The 24,401-nt window shown below is 48.3% G+C and overlaps 1 protein-coding gene across 2 annotated transcripts in view; it reads left to right on the plus strand.

Moving 5' to 3' along the window:
* MTA2 (metastasis associated 1 family member 2) overlaps nucleotides 1-24,401 on the plus strand; it is a 524,852-nt gene that overhangs the window by 354,414 nt on the left and 146,037 nt on the right. For both annotated transcript variants that reach the window (XM_069207047.1, XM_069207046.1), the window contains exon 16: nucleotides 9,022-9,140. In XM_069207047.1, coding sequence (XP_069063148.1) covers nucleotides 9,022-9,140 — 119 coding nt within the window. The remainder of the gene's footprint in view (nucleotides 1-9,021; nucleotides 9,141-24,401) is intronic.

Consider the following 24,401-nt stretch of genomic DNA (forward strand, 5'->3'; position numbering starts at 1 on the left):
TTGTTTTTCTTCGAAGAAGTCTTTCGAGTCACGGGACCGAGTGACTCCTCCTTTTGTCTCCATTGCGCATGGGCGTCGACTCCATCTTCGATTGTTTTTTTTCCGCCATCGGGTTCGGACGTGTTCCTGTCGCTCCGAGTTTCGGAACGGAAAGATAGCTAATTTCGGAAGATTTTCGTCGGTATTGTTGCGTTCGGGATCGGCGTAGTTAGATTCAACACCGCATCGAAGATCGAAGAGCTCCGGTGCCCTTCGGGGTAGTTTTTCGATCCCCCGTCTGGGCCTGGTCAGCCCGACCGCGTGCTGAAGAACGCCGATGGAACGGACCCCGTTCCGTTTCTGCCCCAAATGCCACAATAAATACCCCTATACAGACCAACACTTGGTCTGTAACCTGTGCCTGTCACCTGAGCACAGTGAAGACACCTGCGAGGCCTGTTGTGCGTTCCGGTCCCGAAAAACACTCCAAGACCGTTGAGCCAGAGGACTTCAGATGGCGTCCGCGCCGACAGCCCACCGAGAGTTCGAGGAACAAGAAGAGGAAGGTACCTTCTCGATCCAAGAATCGGACTCCGAAGGATTCGACAATACACAAACCGTGAGTAAGACGTCGAAAACCACACAGAGGAAGATTTACAAGGCCCAGGGGACGCCACTGCCATCAGGCCATGACTCCACCCATAAATTCGGTGACCGACCGTCGGCACCGAAAAAGGCCCAAACAGTGCCGAGATCGTCCGACTCCGGTCGAGACACCGGCACGCAGCCTTCTCGGGACCGAGAAAGTGCTGGAGACAAGCCTCGACACCGAGATGCCGGTGTGGACACGGCTCGACGCCGAGACAGCGGCACCGAAGAAGATCGACGCCGAGAGGTTTCGGCCCCGAAAAAGAAAAAAGTCACCTCGGAGCCGAAAAAACACGCAGACAGGGTTTCGGTGCCGAAACAAACTGCAAGCGACCCAGCTTCAGGCTCTTATACAGAAGAGCACTCGCTAACCTCCCAAATGCAAAAGCATAGGTTTGAGGAAGAGCTACAATCAACTGATGTGGACCATACGCAAAAGCGTATTTTCATACAGCAGGGGACAGGAAAAATAAGCACCCTTCCCCCCATTAGAAGAAAGAGAAGGTTGGAGTTACAAACTGAACAGACACCACAACCAAAAGTGGTGAAAAGAGTTACCCCACCACCCTCTCCTCCGCCCGTGATTAACGTCTCACCAGCACAAACTCCATCACACTCCCCAGCTCACACCACCATAAGCCAGGGTGACCAAGATCAAGACGCATGGGACCTATACAACGCCCCAGTGTCAGATAACAGTCCGGAGGCATACCCTACGAAGCCATCTCCACCAGAGGACAGCACTGCGTATTCTCAAGTGGTGGCTAGAGCAGCACAATTTCACAACGTAAGCCTCCACTCAGAACAGGTCGAGGATGATTTTTTATTCAACACACTCTCCTCCACCCACAGCTCATACCAAAGCCTGCCTATGCTCCCTGGTATGCTCCGGCACGCAAAAGAAATCTTTAAGGAGCCGGTCAAAAGTAGGGCTATCACACCAAGGGTGGAAAAAAAGTATAAGGCGCCTCCTACAGACCCGGTTTTCATCACTACACAGCTGCCACCAGACTCTGTCGTTGTAGGAGCAGCTAGGAAAAGGGGCAACTCCCACACATCTGGAGATGCACCACCCCCAGATAAAGAAAGCCGCAAGTTCGATGCAGCTGGTAAGAGTCGCAGCACAACCTGCAAACCAGTGGCGCATCGCGAACTCCCAGGCACTACTTGCGCGCTATGACAGAGCCCACTGGGACGAGATGCAACATCTCATTGAACATCTGCCCAAGGACTTACAAAATAGGGCAAAACAAGTGGTTGAGGAGGGACAGACCATTTCCAACAACCAGATCCGCTCCTCCATGGACGCTGCAGATACAGCTGCACGGACAATTAATACATCTGTAACTATCAGAAGGCATGCATGGCTCCGAACGTCTGGATTTAAACCAGAGATTCAACAAGCAGTTCTCAATATGCCTTTTAACGAAAAAGAACTGTTCGGTCCAGAAGTGGACACAGCGATTGAGAAACTCAAAAAAGATACGGACACTGCTAAAGCCATGGGCGCACTCTACTCCCCGCAGAGCAGAGGCAATTACAGCACATTCCGTAAAACACCCTTTCGAGGGGGGTTTCGGGGTCAGAGCACACAAGCCAGCACCTCACAAGCAACACCGTCCAGTTACCAGGGACAGTATAGAGGAGGTTTTCGGGGACAATATAGAGGAGGGCAATTCCCTAGGAATAGAGGAAGATTTCAGAGCCCCCAAACCCCTACTACTAAACAGTGACTCACATGTCACTCACCCCCTCCACACAACACCAGTGGGGGGAAGAATAAGTCATTATTACAAAGCATGGGAGGAAATCACTACAGACACTTGGGTTCTAGCAATTATCCAACATGGTTATTGCATAGAATTTCTACAATTCCCTCCAAACATACCACCAAAAGCACAAAATTTGACAACACACCATTCCAATCTCTTGGAGATAGAAGTGCAGGCACTATTGCAAAAGAATGCAATCGAATTAGTGCCAAACACACAAATAAACACAGGAGTTTACTCACTGTACTTTCTGATACCAAAGAAGGACAAAACGCTGAGACCAATCCTAGACCTCAGAGTAGTGAACACTTTCATCAAATCAGACCACTTTCACATGGTCACACTACAAGAAGTATTGCCATTGCTAAAACTACACGACTACATGGCAACTTTAGACCTCAAGGATGCTTATTTCCATATACCAATACACCCATCGCACAGGAAATACCTAAGGTTTGTATTCAAGGGAATACATTACCAATTCAAGGTACTGCCTTTCGGATTAACAACCGCACCAAGAGTCTTTACCAAATGTCTAGCGGTAGTCGCTGCACACATAAGAAGGCAGCAAATACATGTGTTCCCATATCTAGACGACTGGCTAATCAAGGCCCATTCGTTAATAGAGTGCTCAAATCACACAAATTATATCATACAAACCCTCTTCAAACTAGGGTTCACCGTCAATTTCACAAAATCCAAAATTCTGCCGCGCAAGGTACAACAATACCTGGGAGCCATAATAGACACATCAAAAGGAGTAGCCACTCCAAGTCCCCAAAGAATTAAAAATTTCAACACCATCATACAACGCATGTATCCAACACAAAAGATACAAGCAAAGATGGTACTACAACTCCTAGGCATGATGTCTTCATGCATAGCCATTGTCCCAAACGCAAGACTGCACATGAGGCCCTTACAACAGTGCCTAGCATCACAATGGTCACAAGCACAGGGTCACCTTCTAGATCTGGTGTTAATAGACCGCCAAACTTACCTCTCGCTTCTGTGGTGGAACAACATAAATTTAAGCAAAGGGCGGCCTTTCCAAGACCCAGTGCCACAATACGTAATAACAACAGATGCTTCCATGACAGGGTGGGGAGCACACCTCGATCAACACAGCATACAAGGACAATGGAACGTACATCAATCAAAACTGCATATAAATCACCTAGAACTTCTAGCAGTTTTTCAAGCACTAAAAGCTTTCCAACCAATAATAGTTCACAAATACATTCTCGTCAAAACAGACAACATGACAACAATGTATTATCTAAACAAGCAAGGGGGGACGCACTCCACGCAGTTAAGCCTGCTAGCACAAAAGATTTGGCGTTGGGCAATTCACAACCAAATTCGCCTAATAGCACAATTTATACCAGGGATCCAAAATCAACTCGCAGACAATCTCTCTCGAGATCACCAACAGGTCCACGAATGGGAAATTCACCCCCAAATTCTGAACACTTATTTCAAACTCTGGGGAACACCTCAGATAGACTTGTTTGCGACAAAGGAGAACGCAAAATGCCAAAACTTCGCATCCAGATACCAACACACAGTCCCAAGGCAATGCCCTATGGATGAACTGGTCAGGGATATTTGCTTACGCTTTTCCTCCTCTCCCTCTCCTTCCTTACCTGGTAAACAAACTCAGTCAAAACAAACTCAAACTCATATTAATAGCACCAACTTGGGCAAGGCAACCCTGGTACACAACGCTGCTAGACCCATCAGTAGTACCCTGCATCAAATTGCCCAACAGGCCAGATCTGTTGACACAGCACAACCAAAAGATCAGACACCCAGATCCAGCATCGCTGAATCTAGCAATCTGGCTCCTGAAATCCTAGAATTCGGGCACTTACAACTTACCCAAGAATGTATGGAAGTCATAAAACAAGCCAGAAGGCCATCCACCAGGCACTGCTATGCAAGTAAATGGAAGAGGTTTGTTTGCTACTACCATATTAATCAAATACAACCATTACACACAACTCCAGAACATGTAGTGGGTTACTTGCTTCACTTACAAAAATCTAACCTGGCTTTCTCTTCCATTAAAATACACCTTGCAGCAATATCTGCATACCTGCAGACTACCTATTCAACTTCCCTATATAAAATACCAGTCATTAAAGCATTCATGGAGGGCCTTAGGAGAATTATACCACCAAGAACACCACCTGTTCCTTCATGGAACCTAAATGTTGTCCTAACTAGACTTATGGGTCCACCTTTTGAACCCATGCACTCCTGCGAAATACAGTTCCTAACCTGGAAGGTGGCATTTCTCATCGCCATTACTTCCCTAAGAAGAGTAAGCGAGATTCAGGCGTTTACAATACAGGAACCTTTTATACAACTACACAAGAATAAGGTCGTCCTAAGGACCAATCCTAAATTTTTGCCAAAGGTTATTTCACCGTTCCATCTAAATCAAACAGTGGAACTTCCAGTGTTCTTTCCACAGCCAGATACCGTAGCTGAAAGGGCACTACATACATTAGATGTCAAAAGAGCATTGATGTATTACATTGACAGAACAAAAAACATCAGAAACACTAAACAACTATTTATTGCATTTCAAAAACCTCATGCAGGAAACCCAATATCAAAACAAGGTATAGCCAGATGGATAGTTAAATGCATCCAAATCTGCTACTTTAAAGCTAAACGACAGCTGCCCATTACACCAAGGGCACACTCAACCAGAAAGAAAGGTGCTTCCATGGCCTTTCTAGAAAACATCCCAATGCAAGAAATATGTAAGGCAGCCACATGGTCTACGCCTCACACATTCACCAAGCACTACTGTGTAGACGTGTTATCCGCACAACAAGCCACAGTAGATCAAGCCGTATTAAGAACATTTCAGACTACTTCCACTCCTACAGGCTGATCCACCGCTTTTGGGGAGATAACTGCTTACTAGTCTATGCAAAACATGCGTATCTACAGCGACAGATGCCATCGAACTGAAAATGTCACTTACCCAGTGTACATCTGTTCGTGGCATCGGTCGCAGTAGATTTGCATGTGCCCACCCGCCTCCCCGGGAGCCTGTAGCAGTTTGGAAGTTACCTTCAACTATTTATATATGTATCATCTCAACTGTAGGAAGTTGGCTCTGTATGTGCTATTTCAAAGTAAGGAATAGCATGCACAGAGTCCAAGGGTTCCCCTTAGAGGTAAAATAGTGGTAAAAATAGATAATACTAATGCTCTATTTTGTGGTAGTGTGGTCGAGCAGTAGGCTTATCCAAGGAGTAGTGTTAAGCATTTGTTGTACATACACATAGACAATAAATGAGGTACACACACTCAGAGACAAATCCAGCCAATAGGTTTTGTATAGAAAAATATCTTTTCTTAGTTTATTTTGAGAACCACAGGTTCAAATTCTACATGTAATATCTCATTCGAAAGGTATTGCAGGTAAGTACTTTAGGAACTTTAAATCATAAAAATTGCATGTATACTTTTCAAGTTATTGACAAATAGCTGTTTTAAAAGTGGACACTTAGTGCAATTTTCACAGTTCCTAGGGGAGGTAAGTTTTTGTTAGTTTTAACAGGTAAGTAAGACACTTACAGGGTTCAGTTCTTGGTCCAAGGTAGCCCACCGTTGGGGGTTCAGAGCAACCCCAAAGTCACCACACCAGCAGCTCAGGGCCGGTCAGGTGCAGAGTTCAAAGTGGTGCCCAAAACACATAGGCTAGAATGGAGAGAAGGGGGTGCCCCGGTTCCGGTCTGCTTGCAGGTAAGTACCCGCGTCTTCGGAGGGCAGACCAGGGGGGTTTTGTAGGGCACCGGGGGGGACACAAGCCCACACAGAAATTTCACCCTCAGCAGCACGGGGGCGGCCGGGTGCAGTGTAGAAACAAGCGTCGGGTTCGCAGTGTTAGTCTATGGGAGATCTCAGGATCTCTTCAGCGCTGCAGGCAGGCAAGGGGGGGGTTCCTCGGGGAAACCTCCACTTGGGCAAGGGAGAGGGACTCCTGGGGGTCACTTCTCCAGTGAAAGTCCGGTCCTTCAGGTCCTGGGGGCTGCGGGTGCAGGGTCTCTCCCAGGCGTCGGGACTTTGGATTCAAAGAGTCGCGGTCAGGGGAAGCCTCGGGATTCCCTCTGCAGGCGGCGCTGTGGGGGCTCAGGGGGGACAGGTTTTGGTACTCACAGTATCAGAGTAGTCCTGGGGTCCCTCCTGAGGTGTTGGATCTCCACCAGCCGAGTCGGGGTCGCCGGGTGCAGTGTTGCAAGTCTCACGCTTCTTGCGGGGAGCTTGCAGGGTTCTTTCAAGGCTGCTGGAAACAAAGTTGCAGCCTTTCTTGGAGCAGGTCCGCTGTCCTCGGGAGTTTCTTGTCTTTTCGAAGCAGGGGCAGTCCTCAGAGGATATCGAGGTCGCTGGTCCCTTTGGAAGGCGTCGCTGGAGCAGGATCTTTGGAAGGCAGGAGACAGGCCGGTGAGTTTCTGGAGCCAAGGCAGTTGTCGTCTTCTGGTCTTCCTCTGCAGGGGTTTTCAGCTAGGCAGTCCTTCTTCTTGTAGTTTGCAGGAATCTAATTTTCTAGGGTTCAGGGTAGCCCTTAAATACTAAATTTAAGGGCGTGTTTAGGTCTGGGGGGTTAGTAGCCAATGGCTACTAGCCCTGAGGGTGGGTACACCCTCTTTGTGCCTCCTCCCAAGGGGAGGGGGTCACAATCCTAACCCTATTGGGGGAATCCTCCATCTGCAAGATGGAGGATTTCTAAAAGTTAGTCACTTCAGCTCAGGACACCTTAGGGGCTGTCCTGACTGGCCAGTGACTCCTCCTTGTTGCTTTCTTTGTTCCCTCCAGCCTTGCCGCCAAAAGTGGGGGCCGTGGCCGGAGGGGGCGGGCAACTCCACTAAGCTGGAGTGCCCTGCTGGGCTGTGACAAAGGGGTGAGCCTTTGAGGCTCACCGCCAGGTGTCACAGCTCCTGCCTGGGGGAGGTGTTAGCATCTCCACCCAGTGCAGGCTTTGTTACTGGCCTCAGAGTGACAAAGGCACTCTCCCCATGGGGCCAGCAACATGTCTCTAGTGTGGCAGGCTGCTGGAACCAGTCAGCCTACACAGCTAGTTGGTTAAGTTTCAGGGGGCACCTCTAAGGTGCCCTCTGTGGTGTATTTTACAATAAAATGTACACTGGCATCAGTGTGCATTTATTGTGCTGAGAAGTTTGATACCAAACTTCCCAGTTTTCAGTGTAGCCATTATGGTGCTGTGGAGTTCGTGTAAAACAGACTCCCAGACCATATACTCTTATGGCTACCCTGCACTTACAATGTCTAAGGTTTTGTTTAGACACTGTAGGGGCACAGTGCTCATGCACTGGTACCCTCACCTATGGTATAGTGCACCCTGCCTTAGGGCTGTAAGGCCTGCTAGAGGGGTGTCTTACCTATACTGCATAGGCAGTGAGAGGCTGGCATGGCACCCTGAGGGGAGTGCCATGTCGACTTACTCATTTTGTTCTCACTAGCACACACAGGCTTGTAAGCAGTGTGTCTGTGCTGAGTGAGGGGTCTCTAGGGTGGCATAAGACATGCTGCAGCCCTTAGAGACCTTCCTTGGCATCAGGGCCCTTGGTACTAGAAGTACCAGTTACAAGGGACTTATCTGAATGCCAGGGTGTGCCAATTGTGGATACAATGGTACATTTTAGGTGAAGGAACACTGGTGCTGGGGCCTGGTTAGCAGGGTCCCAGCACTCTTCTCAGTCAAGTCAGCATCAGTATCAGGCAAAAAGTGGGGGGTAACTGCAACAGGGAGCCATTTCTTTACATCAACCTTAAATAAATGCATACTTAGTCACTCCATTGCATGGGCACTATTACTACAATTCAACTCCTACCTCACCCTCTGCGGGGAAAAACAATCGAAGATGGAGTCGACGCCCATGCGCAATGGAGACAAAAGGAGGAGTCACTCGGTCCCGTGACTCGAAAGACTTCTTCGAAGAAAAACAACTTGTAACACTCCGGCCCAACACCAGATGGCGAGCTATTGCAAAACATGCGAATCTACTGCGACCGATGCCACGAACAGATGTACACTGGGTAAGTGACATTTTCATTAGTTTTCTAATACATGTTTGCATCACATCAATGCACATACTGTCATGCTTCACTTTGCTAGGCCTACTTTCTCCCCCCTGTGGAAAAAACACAAACGTGGAGTCTGTCCTGGTGTATAGTAGGTTTTGGGGAGGTATCCTGAGTTACCTTAAAACAGACCCCTACTTTTGAGGAACAACAGCTTGCAAAGTCAGCGCACAGAGTATGTGAATCTACAGCAGTACAAGCTGCAAACCTTTTCTTAGGCGTAAGTAACATTTTCCTTTTCATGTGCATGTCGTTGCCAGTTCTTCCTCTGCCTTTTCTTTATTCTCTAATCCCTCCACCTCTTGTTAATGTGGTGTAGGCTTGGGAGGAGGCTTATTAGAAAATCTGACTACTAAATGATTGGGTCAACAGCTTTCAATATTCAGTTTGATTCTTTCATTAAGGGGAGACGGACCGAGGGTACATCAGAGGACACTTGCTATGGGGTATATGCCTTTCTTTATGAACTCATGCTGATACACTTCTCTTTTTGCAGCTGCTCAGGCCCCTTTGAAACCGAAAACCCCCAGAGGCACCAAGACTCCCATCAACCGGAATCAAATTCCCCAGAGTCGGGGCCTAGCATCCATTGTGGCCAAGAGACCTCTAGAGATTGTAAGTTACCAGCAAGTCCAACTGAGGGAAATTTGTACTCTGGGAAGGGAATTGGATGAAAAAGGTGCTGGTATTAATGTTTATCCTATTATCCTATAAGGTAGAATTGATGCAGGTAGGGTACTTCTTAAGAACCTTCCCTCCTCCATCCAGATGCTCTATATAGCAGCTGGGAGGAGAGATGTTAGTGGTGAGGGTATTTGTCTGGTGCCATCTGCCATATCAAAACTAATGGTACTAGCAATGCATAGCTGTCACCATAGTAAATTTTAAGTGTTTTCAGTCTCTGCTGTCCATTTAACTACTGACGTTTTTTGTGTGGGCCACTAGTTGTAATCTCGCTGTGACCTGCATTCTTAGGACTGTGGCCGTATTGCTTCATTGATTTCTGTGGTGTCTGACAAGAATGATTCCATAGTAAAGTTATTTTTTTAGTTACTTTATATCTTGCAGTTTCTGCACTGGTTACAGCAAGTCTTCAAGATCTAGAGCTTTTTGAACACTTCCTTCCCACCAAACTACTACTTCCTTCTATAACTTTGATAGTGGACCAAGACTTATGTTTTATGTGGAAGACGGACTATTTTTACTTTCATTAAGATAATGGCTAATGTCCATGTTTTAAGCTTATTGCATTATTTTGATGAGGCAAAATGACTATTTAGACTAAGCTGTGGGATGCAGTCTGATCTTCAATGCAGGTTACCGATAAACCACCAACTCCAAAGCACAGTTGCTCTTATTCTGTTAGTGTGGTGGTAGTTGAACATAGCGGTGTTCAGAATTGATGTGTGTTTATCCTGTGTTCTTCCTCTTTATTTACCCTTAGCAGTGCATCCATCTCTATGTAATGGTACTAACACACTACTGGTTTACAGTTCACTCTGCAGCCTTGGTGATCAGTTAAACTCTATTTAAAACAATATTTGCAGCAGTAAGCTCTCATCAGTTATTGTCCATTCCTTTAATTATTATTGTACAATTAAGTATAGAAGAGTCTGCATTTGGAAGCATTCAGTGCAAGCATATTCCTTGTTCCCATTGATTCTTCCAGCAACACTCAACTGCTGCCATGGAAGCCCTATCTTGCAACACAAAAGCTCTGATACTTAATATTTAATTTAACACTAAATATGGTGAAGGATTCCATCCCCACAAAGTTGCAAACACCACATTTCTCTACCTTGGGTTAATTATTTATTTGCTTTTAATTTGTATATAGATGTATACTTTTGTAAAATTCCATAGAAATGGTTTCTGTAAGAGAACAGAATTTCGCAGTTCATAGGAGAAAAACAATATTGTTGCTTGCTAGTTGGTTAACAAAAAGGCACAGTACTTAGAATGTATTGCAATGTAACTATTGTTCACCTTGTCTAGTGTCGATATCTTCATATAGTCTTAACTGTGACTTATTTCCCAGTAATTTGTAGTGTGATGCGGATTGCCTTCAATGCAAAGGGGTGAACTCTCAGACTGCCAAACCCCATAATGGTGGTCATTCAAGGGCTGATGTAGATAGACCACCTTGCAGGGTGGCACTCTTGCTTAGCACCAAATCCAACATTGTGAGTCATGGCGTGACGCCAGTCTCCTTCAGTGCATGGGGGATAGGCTCTAAGTATCCAACCCTGTAATGGCAACCACATTGGGCGAGGTGTGACGCATATTGCAATCAATGCCTGTGATCAGACTTACCTAGTACTAAATCCCACAATAGCAGCTGTAGGAAGTTGGCTCTGTATGCACTATTTCAAAGTAAGGAATAGTATGCACAGAGTCCAAGGGTTCCCCTTAGAGGTAAGATAGTGGCAAAAAGAGATAATACTAATGCTCTATTTTGTGGTAGTGTGGTCAGCAGTAGGCTTATCCAAGGAGTAGTGTTAAGCATTTGTTGTACATACACATAGACAATAAATGAGGTACACACACTCAGAGACAAATCCAGCCAATAGGTTTTTGTATAGAAAAATATCTTTTCTTAGTTTATTTTAAGAACCACAGGTTCAAATTCTACATGTAATATCTCATTCGAAAGGTATTGCAGGTAAGTACTTTAGGAACTTCAAATCATCAAAATTGCATGTATACTTTTCAAGTTATTCACAAATAGCTGTTTTAAAAGTGGACACTTAGTGCAATTTTCACAGTTCCTGGGGGAGGTAAGTTTTTGTTAGTTTTACCAGGTAAGTAAGACACTTACAGGGTTCAGTTCTTGGTCCAAGGTAGCCCACCGTTGGGGGTTCAGAGCAACCCCAAAGTCACCACACCAGCAGCTCAGGGCCGGTCAGGTGCAGAGTTCAAAGTGGTGCCCAAAACACATAGGCTAGAATGGAGAGAAGGGGGTGCCCCGGTTCCGGTCTGCTTGCAGGTAAGTACCCGCGTCTTCGGAGGGCAGACCAGGGGGGTTTTGTAGGGCACCGGGGGGGACACAAGTCCACACAGAAATTTCACCCTCAGCAGCGCGGGGGCGGCCGGGTGCAGTGTCGAAACAAGCGTCGGGTTCGCAATGTTAGTCTATGAGAGATCTCGGGATCTCTTCAGCGCTGCAGGCAGGCAAGGGGGGGGTTCCTCGGGGAAACCTCCACTTGGGCAAGGGAGAGGGACTCCTGGGGGTCACTTCTCCAGTGAAAGTCCGGTCCTTCAGGTCCTGGGGGCTGCGGGTGCAGGGTCTCTTCCAGGCGTCGGGACTTTGGATTCAAAGAGTCGCGGTCAGGGGAAGCCTCGGGATTCCCTCTGCAGGCGGCGCTGTGGGGGCTCAGGGGGGACAGGTTTTGGTACTCACAGTATCAGAGTAGTCCTGGGGTCCCTCCTGAGGTGTCGGGTCTCCACCAGCCGAGTCGGGGTCGCCGGGTGCAGTGTTGCAAGTCTCACGCTTCTTGCGGGGAGCTTGCAGGGTTCTTTAAAGCTGCTGGAAACAAAGTTGCAGCCTTTCTTGGAGCAGGTCCGCTGTCCTCGGGAGTTTCTTGTCTTTTCGAAGCAGGGGCAGTCCTGAGAGGATGTCGAGGTCGCTGGTCCCTTTGGAAGGCGTCGCTGGAGCAGGATCTCTGGAAGGCAGGAGACAGGCCGGTGAGTTTCTGGAGCCAAGGCAGTTGTCGTCTTCTGGTCTTCCGCTGCAGGGGTTTTCAGCTAGGCAGTCCTTCTTCTTGTAGTTGCAGGAATCTAATTTTCTAGGGTTCAGGGTAGCCCTTAAATACTAAATTTAAGGGCGTGTTTAGGTCTGGGGGGTTAGTAGCCAATGGCTACTAGCCCTGAGGGTGGGTACACCCTCTTTGTGCCTCCTCCCAAGGGGAGGGGGTCACAATCCTAACCCTATTGGGGGAATCCTCCATCTGCAAGATGGAGGATTTCTAAAAGTTAGTCACTTCAGCTCAGGACACCTTAGGGGCTGTCCTGACTGGCCAGTGACTCCTCCTTGTCTTCTCATTATTTTCTCCGGCCTTGCCGCCAAAAGTGGGGCCTGGCCGGAGGGGGCGGGCAACTCCACTAGCTGGAGTGTCCTGCTGGGTTGGCACAAAGGAGGTGAGCCTTTGAGGCTCACCGCCAGGTGTGACAATTCCTGCCTGGGGAAGGTGTTAGCATCTCCACCCAGTGCAGGCTTTGTTACTGGCCTCAGAGTGACAAAGGCACTCTCCCCATGGGGCCAGCAACATGTCTCGGTTTGTGGCAGGCTGCTAAAACTAGTCAGCCTACACAGATAGTCGGTTAAGTTTCAGGGGGCACCTCTAAGGTGCCCTCTGGGGTGTATTTGACAATAAAATGTACACTGGCATCAGTGTGCATTTATTGTGCTGAGAAGTTTGATACCAAACTTCCCAGTTTTCAGTGTAGCCATTAGGGTGCTGTGGAGTTCGTGTTTGACAAACTCCCCGACCATATACTCTTATGGCTACCCTGCACTTACAATGTCTAAGGTTTTGTTTAGACACTGTAGGGGTACCATGCTCATGCACTGGTACCCTCACCTATGGTATAGTGCACCCTGCCTTAGGGCTGTAAGGCCTGCTAGAGGGGTGTCTTACCTATACTGCATAGGCAGTGAGAGGCTGGCATGGCACCCTGAGGGGAGTGCCATGTCGACTTACTCGTTTTGTCCTCACTAGCACACACAAGCTGGCAAGCAGTGTGTCTGTGCTGAGTGAGAGGTCTCCAGGGTGGCATAAGACATGCTGCAGCCCTTAGAGACCTTCCTTGGCATCAGGGCCCTTGGTACTAGAAGTACCAGTTACAAGGGACTTATCTGGATGCCAGGGTCTGCCAATTGTGGATACAAAAGTACAGGTTAGGGAAAGAACACTGGTGCTGGGGCCTGGTTAGCAGGCCTCAGCACACTTTCAATTGTAAACATAGCATCAGCAAAGGCAAAAAGTCAGGGGGCAACCATGCCAAGGAGGCATTTCCTTACAGCAGCCATATATTCAAAGGTCTAAAGTCAGGTGCCTTCATTGACTATAGATGTTTTCTCACCAAGCGACAGCCACCTGTGTCTGGATTCGATGCTGACTGGCTTTGATGCACTCTGTTTTTCCACATAGCACCAGACACCCACTCACACTGTATGCTGTAAGCCATGCTGAGTATCAACCCTCGCCCAGACTCCCCACCCTATCACCCAGACTCTGCCCCACTCCAACCCCCTTACACACACGTGTGCGCACACACGTCATTCAGTGTTTCAGGCTAGCTCCCTTTAAACAAGCATTGGCACAGCCAATTAGTCTCGTCTATAGCTTAGCCAATATGTTCAGCCATGTTGTACACTAGTGTGGCTGCTATTAGTATATAATGTAGCTAAAAGTTATTTGGTGTAAAGGGGCGTGGAGCGAAGAGTTGTAAAATGGGGTAGAGTAGTGTTATGGAGTAGTGTGGTGTAGAGTTGAGTGGTATAGTGTTGTGGTGTGTAGTGTTGCAGAGTGTAATGTAGGGAGCATAGTGTTGTATAATGAAAGGATGTGGAGTAGATTATTAGAGTGGAGTGTTAGAGTGGTGTAGAGTTGAGTGATGTAATGTGTAGGAAGCTGGGCTGATGTCTGGTGAGCACCTATTGTATTATCACCTTGTACCAGGTTCAGGTATCCACTATTAGTGAGGTGTAGGCAGTGTCTAGGAATCCAGGGCTCTCTTAATGCTGCTGTGGATGAGCCGCCAAGACGTATCTAGGAGACATGCAAAGCTTATGCAATACCACTATAGCCACACAGCACTTACACTCATGAAAGGACCACACAGTGTTACAATAATAAAGGTCTTCTCTTATAGTCACACAAATACTAAAATACCTAATAGGCAATCCCCCAACTGGAGATAAGTAAACACACGATTATGTACACATTAGCAATCAGTAAATAACATAGAGTGCAATAAACTTTGGTAAAAGCAGTAGCAAATATTGAGGGCCCTAGGGGAGAGCCAAACCATATACTAAAAAAGTGGAATGCGAGATAGTGCCCCACCCTAGGATGTGGCATCAGCAGAAGAGAGCTGGAGGAGCTAGGAACCCCAATGGGTGAGTACCAGAGTGTCCCCCAGCGACCAGGAGAGCAGAGGCAAGTACCTGTTTTTCTCCAAAACCAACAGGAGCGCTGTGGAAAAGGATTATACAAAACCCAACCAAGACTGGAAGAACCCAAAGGTGGATCTGGACAAAAGAGGACCTGCAAAGGAAGGGGACCAAGTCCAGTTCGAATTGCAGTGTCCGGTGATGGCAGAAGCCACTACCCACCCTTCTGTGGATGCAGGACCAGGTTGAGGGTGGACAGAGAAGGTTGGCAGTTCAGCACAGGAGTTGAAGAGGAGTCCCAGAAGTGATACAAGTGATGTCTTGCGTCGGTGGTCGAGGTACACACGGTTAGTGATGCTGGAAAACCACCAACAAGCCTTGGCAAATGCAGGAGACAGAGAAGACGTTTAGCAAGGCTGCAGATGACCAGCAAGTTCCAGGGGACTCGACCAAAAAGGGAGGAGTCTGGGGTGACCCTCTGGCTGGGAGAGTCGCAAGAAGAGGAGGCAGCCTCCACAGGCAACCCAGTGGCAGCAGGCACAGGACTCGCAGTGAGGCCCACCCAGCACACCTGAAGAGAAATCCCAGGTTGCTGGAGCAGCAGGCAGGAGAACGTGCTTTGCAGGGAGGAGTGCTGCGCACAGGGGCTTCACAAAGCCTGAAGATTCCTTGGAGAAGGAACAAACAAGCCTTGGTAGCTGCAAGAGTCGTTGTGCACAGCGGTACTGTCCTGCAAGGAGAGGCAAGGGTTTACTGTCTCCCAAGTTGTACAGCTGGCACAGAGGACCAAGGGGACCACTCCAGACCACCACCTGTGATGCAGGATCCATGCAGTTCCGGAAGAAAGCATGTCCACGCAGCCAGTCATCATTGCAGTTGGTGCCTGCAGATGCAGGGCAGTGACTCCTTCACTCAAAGGGAGATTCCTTCTTACTTCTTGTGCAGGCTGAAGACTTGTCACCCTCAGAGGATGCACAGCCAGAGAAATGTTGCAGTTGCTCAAAGGAGCCGGAGAAACAATGTTCAGAGCGAAGTTGTTGCTGAAGTTGCAGTTTGCTGGTTCCTGGAGGGTCCAGTTGCAGTCCCAGTGGCCAGAAGTTGAAGTAAACTATGCAGAGGAGTCCTGCTGGGATCTTGCACATCGAATCTGAGGATCCACCCAAGAGGGAGACCCTAAATAGCTGAGGAAGGGGGAATGGTTTTGTAGAAGGGCGACCACCTATCAGGAAGGGGCTGTGACATCACCTACCTGACCTGGCCACTCAGATGCTCCATGGGGCCTCTGCCTACCTTGGGTTCAAGATGACAGAATCAAGAGGCCACCTGGAGGAGCTCTGGGCACCACCCCTAGGGTGGTGATGGATAGAGGAGTGGTTTCACGCCAGATCAGGGACCGGGGATCCCTGAACTGATGCAAACAGGTTTATGCAAGGAGGGCACCAAATGTGCCCTTCAAAGCATACGGGTGGCTTGCAGAGGCTACCCCTCCCAAGCCATGTAACACCTATTACCTCCCTCTCCCACATGAAATGCTTTGTTCTGCCTTCCTGGGCTTGAGCTGTTCAAGCAGCAGGAGGGCAGAAACCTGTCTGAGGGGTGGCAGCAGCTTCGGCTGCCCTAAAACCCCAGAAGGCTGGTAGAAGCAATGCTTGGGGTCCTCCAAGGAGCCCCCAGAGTGCATGGAATCATACTTCCAATACTGTCAACAGTATTGGGGTATGATTCTGACATGTTTGATACCAAACGTGCCTTGGTTTGGAGTTATCATTATGTAACTGGACATAGGTAGCAACCTATGTCCAGTACACACATAAAAAGGTGTCCCTACACTTACGAAGTCCATGAAAATGGCACTGGGTTCGTGGGGGCACCTCTGCTAGAGCAGGGATGCTCTTCCACACAGGTACTTGCACCCTGCCTTCTGGGCTTGGAGTGCCTGCCATAGAGGTTACTTACAGTGACCTGGTGCAGTGACCTATAGTGAAAAAGGGTGCATGCACCCTTTCACGCAGGCTGCAATGGCAGGCCTGCAGAACACTTTGCATGGGCTCCCCATGGGTGGCATAATACATGCTGCAGCCCATGGGATCCCCAGGTACCCCAATGCTTGAGTACCTGTGTACCATATACTGGGGACTTACATGGGGGTACCAGTATGCCAACTGTGGGATGCAAATGGTACACGTTACTAAGTTAGAAGGGAGAGAGCATAATCACTGGGGTCCTGGTTAGCAGTATCCCAGTGAACAGTCAAACACACTGCCAACAGGCAGAAAATGTGGGTAACCATTCCAAGAAAGAGGGTACTTTCCTACATGTATCGTGACTTAGGCTCGTAAGGCCTGCTAGAGCGGTGACTTAGCTATACCTTAAGCAGTGCCATGTTGAGTTGGTCGTTTTTCACTACACCAAGGAATGCAAGCTGCAGTGTTATGGTCTTGGTGAGGAGTCCCTAGGGGACCCTCTTCAGTCCCCATGCCTAGTTACCAAGGGTACCATTTACTAGCAACATACTGTGCGTACATACATACAGTCTGAAGTTATGCCAGTTGTGGTGCAGTTCAAGGGAAGAAGCAGTATCAGAGGGGAACTGGTTGGCGGGACCCTGTGCACTACAATCAAAACCACAACATTTTCCAGGCAAAAAGTGTGGAGCTAACCATGTAAAGAGGCACTTTCTCTCACTCCTGGGATGGGGTGGCCATCTGGGAGAGGTGGCGATCAGAGGACTCTGGCCACATCAACATGCTGGAGCTCTGTGCGATTCAGCTGGCACTGAAATCCTTTCTTCCTTCAATCAAGGGAAAGATTGTACAGGTGTTCACGGACAACACCACTACCATGTGGCACTGCAACAAGCAGGGTGGGGGTGGGATTGTGGGCCCTTTGTAAAGAGGCTCAGCTTCTCTAGACATGGCTAGAACGCCAGGGCGTATCCCTGGTAGCTCTACACCTGGTGAGCTCTCTGAACACCAGAGTGACCGAAGACGCCTAGCAAATCACAAATTGTGTATCACCGGGAGGTGGTGCAAGGCCTCTTTCAGCAGTGGGGAGAACCTTGATAAGGTCTGTTTGCCACCGTCAAGAACATGCAATGTCAGTAGTTTTGTGCGCTATCGTTTCCAGGGCGACTCTCGCTCTGTGATGCTTTTTGTCTTGAGTGGATCTCCTGCCTCCTGTGTGGTTTTCCACCTGTACCACTCCTGCCCAGGTTTCTTAAGAAGATAAGGAACAACTTGGCCCAAGATATTCTTGCGACTCTGGATTGGGCACGAAGAGTCTGGTATCCCTAGCTGTTAAGCATTACAATTGGTCCCCCAATCAGGCTTCCTCTTCGAGAGGTCTTCTGTTGCCCCAAAATGGGAGGGTTCTGCACCCAAACCTGCTCACCCTTCATCGTGCGTGGAGATTGAGCAGCACCTGTTGACAGCTTTCAACCTTCCTCCTGAAGTCTGTGATGTTCTGGCAGCCAGATGTCCCTCCACAAAGTCTGTATATGTCTACCAATGAAATAAGTTTGTGACATGGTGTGATTCTCCACCAAGTCTGTATATGTCTACCATGTAAATAAGTTTGTGACATCGTGTGATTCTTTCTACACTTCTCTCTAAGGTTCTTCTGTTTGCTCTGTGCACAGTTAAAGGTTATCTATCAGACATTTCAACATTTTTGCGGTTGCCAGACCAGCTTTCTTTATTCAAGTCATCTGTTGTGACTAGTTTTTTTTTTAGCACGTTTCCCACCCCTCTATCACCCGGACCATTCTTCATACCCCAGTGGGATCTAAATCTTGTTCTAACTTTCTCAATGTGTGCACCTTTTGAGCCTCTGCACAGTTTCCCTCTTAGCCTGTTAACCGTCAAAGCTGCCTTTCTAATGGCCATTACATTGGACAGGAGAATCCATGAATTGCAGGCGCAGCCTTCCTACACCACCTTCTGCCCGGACAAGCTGGTCCTCTTGAACTGTGCCTCCTTCCCTCCGAGGTTGTAACTCCCTTCTATGTAAGCCAAAAATCAACCTTTCTACCTTTTTTGCCCTGCCTCACCCCTCCAAAGAGGAGGAGATTCACCCCCCCCCCCCAAATCATCTTGACCCAAAAACAACAATATAGTTCAACCTTGATGCACAAGAGTTTAGGATTTATGTTAATCTCTTTGTGGGGTACGTAGGAGCCTAGAAAGGGAAGGCTGTGCAGAAACGATTGTCTCAAGATGGATAGTGCTTTGCATCAAGATGTGATACACAAGAAGCAACCCCCTGAGTGTTGGCAATGCTCATTCCACTAGGTCTAAGGCTGCCACGACTGCGTTAGTCTGCAGAGTCCCTGCCCTGGACATCTGTCAGGCACCAACGTGGGCATGTTTGCACATGTTGACCAAACTCTTCTGTCTGGACTTTCAGGTCCATCGCAGCAGGCACGTCACTCATTTGGACTTTCTGGTTGATATTCTCTTTACAAACCCACCTGCGGGGAGGCATTGCTTGTTTATATATTCTAAGGTAAAAGATCTGCAGATAGAAGTCTCTATCAGATGAACAAGTTACTTACCTTCAGTACCCCCATATCTGGTAGAGAGACTGTTTTGCTGCAAATTTTCAGCGTGAAAGACACCCTTCTCAGGGCTTTAGTATTTCATACCAGTGGTCATTTTTCATCATGGCTCTGCTAGCCTGGCTTGTAAAGTCACAAAAGTAACCAATATCAATGTGACAGGGTGGTGCTTATATAGGTGCAGTGGATGTCATTTGTGGTGTGACAACTACACTGATGTGGAGCCAAACAACCCCACCTACCGGTGCAGGGGTACTGCTGAAAAACGTCCCAGACCAGTCTGACAGCTGAGGAAACTTCTGCAGTTAGTCTCTACCAGATAAGGCATTATTGAAGGTAAGTAACTTGTTCATCAACCCTTCATCATTAGCAATGGTACCAAGCTACTACTTTACAGTATATGCGCAGGAGGGGATCTATAGTGAATGCTGCAAACTAAAAATGTTACTTACCTGTAACAGAATATGCTTGTGGTGTTTTCAATTCACATGTAACCCCCGAAACACCCCATTTTCCCTAAGACCTTGCTGGGCAGTCAAACACTCAATAATCACTGATTATCAAGTTAAATAATTGTATAACCATATATGTATGTATATATATATATATATATATATATATATGTTCGATGGCATGTGTAGCTGCAGATACACATGCTGTGCACAGTCCGCCGTCTGGTGTTGGGCTTGGAGTGTTACAAGTTGTTTTTCTTCGAAGAAGTCTTTTCGAGTCACGAGACCGAGGGACTCCTCCCACTTCGATTCCATTGCGCATGGGCGTCGACTCCATCTTAGATTGTTTTTTTTCCGCCATCGGGTTCGGACGTGTTCCTTTTTGCTCCGTGTTTCGGGTCGGAAAGTTAGTTAGAATCTCGGAAAAAAACGTCAGTTATTGTTGCGTTCGGTATCAGGTTAGTTAGAACAAATCAACACCGAATTTTGAAGAGCTCCGGTGGCCTTTCGGGGTAATTTCGATCCCCGTCGGGGCCTGGTCGGCCCGACCGCGTGCGACTTCAAGACTGATGGAACGGACCCCGTTCCGCTTCTGTCCAAAATGCCATAACAAATATCCGTATACAGATCAGCATCTGGTCTGTAACTTGTGCTTGTCCCCCGAGCACAAGGAGGATACGTGTGAAGCCTGGCGAGCGTTTCGGTCGAGGAAGACGCTGAGAGACCGAAGAGCCAGGAGATTACAAATGGCGTCCACGCCGACAGGTCAACAACGGTTCGAGGAGGAAGAAGAAGCTTTCTCCATCCACGAGTCGGATTCAGGAGAACTCGACGCCGAAGAAACAACAACCGTGAGTAAGACGTCGAAAATAAGGACTCACGAAAAGTCCACAAAAGCCCAGGGGACGCCACCGCCAACAGGCCATGGCTTAACCCAAAAACTAGGTGACCGACCCAAGGCACCAAAAAAGGGCATGCTGGTGTCGAATTCATCCGACTCCGGTCGTGATACTGCCACACAGCAACCTCGGAGCCGAGACAGCGGCTCCGGGAAACTTAGGCACAGAGACAGCGGCACCGAAGAGATTCGGCACCGAGACACCGCGCCGAAACCAAATAAAATTTCTTCGGAGCCGAAAAAGACTTCCCAAAAGGTTTCGGTCCCGAAACATCCAGCCTCGGAGCCGAAAACTAGTTCCTATACAGAGGAACAAGGGTTAACCACCCAATTACATAGATTTGGAGAGGAGCTTCAAGCTGTAGAGCCTTACTACACGCAGAGAAGGCTTCATATTCATGAAGAGACAGGGAAGATAACCACTCTTCCCCCAATCAAGATTAAAAGGAAACTTGCCTTTCAACAAGGGGACAAGCAACCACAGGCAAAGGTGGCAAAGAAAACAACCCCACCACCTTCTCCACCACCATCAACACATGCATCACCAGCGACAACTCCACCACTAATGCAATCACCAGCTCATACCACAATGAGTCAGGATGATCCCGATGCATGGGACCTTTACGATGCTCCAGTGTCTGACAATAGCCCAGACTCTTATCCTACAAAACCGTCACCACCTGAGGACAGTACATCCTATACACAGGTGGTCGCAAGGGCAGCCGAGTTTCACAATGTCTCCTTACATTCGGAACCAATTGAGGATGACTTTCTCTTTAACATCCTATCCACCACCCATAGCCAGTATCAAAGCCTTCCCATGCTCCCAGGAATGCTAAGACATTCAAAACAAATATTTCAGGATCCAGTTAGGCAGAGCCATAACTCCGAGGGTGGAGAAAAAATATAAGCCACCACCCACAGATCCAATATATATTACAACACAACTAACACCAGACTCAGTAGTTGTGGGGGCAGCTCGTAAGAGAGCCAACTCTCATACCTCAGGTGACACACCACCTCCAGACAAGGAGAGCCGCAAATTTGATGCTGCGGAAAAAAGGGTTGCAGCACAAGCAGCAAATCCGTGACGTATTGCCAATTCACAAGCACTTTTGGCAAGATACGACAGGGCTCATTGGGCGAAATGCGACATTTCATCGAACACTTACCCAAGGAGTTCCAAAAAAGAGCGCAACAGGTGGTGGAAGAGGGACAAAGTATCTCAAATAATCAGATACGGTCTTCCATGGATGCAGCAGATACAGCTGCAAGGACAATAAACACTGCAGTCACAATACGAAGGCACGCATGGCTGCGCACTTCTGGGTTCAAACCGGAAATCCAGCAGGCTGTGCTCAATATGCTGTTTAATGAACAGCAATTGTTTGGGCCGGAGGTAGACACTGCCATCGAAAAACTCAAGAAGGACACCGATACAGCCAAAGCCATGGGCGCACTCTACTCCCCGCAGAGCAGAGGCACATTTCGGAAAACACCTTTTAGGGGAGGGTTTCGAGGTCAACCCACAGAAACCACAACCTCACAAACAAGGCCTACCTACCAGGGTCAATATCAGAGGGGAGGTTTTCGGGGGCAATTTAGAGGGGGCCAATTCCCAAAAAATCGAGGGAAATTCCAGGGCCCCAAAACCCCTCAAAATAAGCAGTGACTCACAAGTCACACCCCCCCATCACATAACACCTGTGGGGGGAAGACTAAGCCAATTTTACAAACTTTGGGAGGAAATAACAACAGACACTTGGGTCTTAGCAATTATCCAGCATGGTTATTGCATAGAATTTCACCAATTCCCTCCAATCGTCCCACCGAAAACACACAATATGTCAAAACAACATATAGATCTTCTAGGACTAGAAGTTCAAGCATTGCTACAAAAGGACGCAATAGAATTAGTACCAATTCAACAAAAAAACACAGGAGTTTACTCACTGTACTTTCTAATACCCAAAAAGGACAAAACTCTGAGACCAATACTAGACCTCAGAAAACTAAATACTTACATAAAATCAGACCACTTTCACATGGTCACGTTACAAGACGTAATCCCACTGCTCAAACAGCAAGACTACATGACAACGTTAGATCTAAAAGATGCGTATTTCCATATACCAATACATCCTTCACACAGGAAATACCTAAGGTTCGTATTCCAAGGAATACATTACCAATTCAAAGTGTTGCTGTAAAGAAATGGCTCCCTGTTGCAGTTACCCCCCACTTTTTGCCTGATACTGATGCTGACTTGACTGAGAAGTGTGCTGGGACCCTGCTAACCAGGCCCCAGCACCAGTGTTCTTTCACCTAAAATGTACCATTGATCCCACAATTGGCACACCCTGGCATCCAGATAAGTCCCTTGTAACTGGTACCTCTGGTACCAAGGGCCCTGATGCCAGGGAAGGTCTCTAAGGGCTGCAGCATGCATTATGCCACCCTAGAGACCCCTCACTCAGCACAGCCACACTGCTTACAAGCCTGTGTGTGCTAGTGAGAACAAAATGAGTAAGTCGACATGGCACTCCCCTCAGGGTGCCATGCCAGCCTCTCACTGCCTATGCAGTATAGGTAAGACACCCCTCTAGCAGGCCTTACAGCCCTAAGGCAGGGTGCACTATACCATGGGTGAGGGTACCAGTGCATGAGCATGGTACCCCTACAGTGTCTAAACAAAACCTTAGACATTGTAAGTGCAGGGTAGCCATAAGAGTATATGGTCTGGGAGTCTGTCAAACACGAACTCCACAGCACCATAGTGGCTACACTGAAAACTGGGAAGTTTGGTATCAAACTTCTCAGCACAATAAATGCACACTGATGCCAGTGTACATTTTATTGTAAAATACACCACAGAGGGCACCTTAGAGGTGCCCCCTGAAACTTAACCGACTGTCTGTGTAGGCTGACTAGTTCCAGCAGCCTGCCACACCAGAGACATGTTGCTGGCCCCATGGGGGGAGTGCCTTTGTCACTCTGAGGCCAGTAACAAAGCCTGCACTGGGTGGAGATGCTAACACCTCCCCCAGGCAGGAGCTGTGACACCTGGCGGTGAGCCTCAAAGGCTCACCCCTTTGTCACAGCCCAGCAGGGCACTCCAGCTTAGTGGAGTTGCCCGCCCCCTCCGGCCACGGCCCCCACTTTTGGCGGCAAGGCTGGAGGGAACAAAGAAAGCAACAAGGAGGAGTCACTGGCCAGTCAGGACAGCCCCTAAGGTGTCCTGAGCTGAAGTGACTCTAACTTTTAGAAATCCTCCATCTTGCAGATGGAGGATTCCCCCAATAGGGTTAGGATTGTGACCCCCTCCCCTTGGGAGGAGGCACAAAGAGGGTGTACCCACCCTCAGGACTAGTAGCCATTGGCTACTAACCCCCCAGACCTAAACACGCCCTTAAATTTAGTATTTAAGGGCTACCCTGAACCCTAGAAAATTAGATTCCTGCAACTACAAGAAGAAGGACTGCCTAGCTGAAAACCCCTGCAGAGGAAGACCAGAAGACGACAACTGCCTTGGCTCCAGAAACTCACCGGCCTGTCTCCTGCCTTCCAAAGATCCTGCTCCAGCGACGCCTTCCAAAGGGACCAGCGACCTCGACATCCTCTGAGGACTGCCCCTGCTTCGAAATGACCAGAAACTCCCGAGGACAGCGGACCTGCTCCAAGAAAAGCTGCAACTTTGTTTCCAGCAGCTTTAAAGAACCCTGCAAGCTCCCCGCAAGAAGCGTGAGACTTGCAACACTGCACCCGGCGACCCCGACTCGGCTGGTGGCGATCCAACACCTCAGGAGGGACCCCAGGACTACTCTAAGACTGTGAGTACAAAAACCTGTCCCCCCTG

This window comes from Pleurodeles waltl, chromosome 9 (genome assembly GCF_031143425.1).
Source record: "Pleurodeles waltl isolate 20211129_DDA chromosome 9, aPleWal1.hap1.20221129, whole genome shotgun sequence".
NCBI classification, from domain to species: Eukaryota; Metazoa; Chordata; class Amphibia; order Caudata; family Salamandridae; genus Pleurodeles; species Pleurodeles waltl.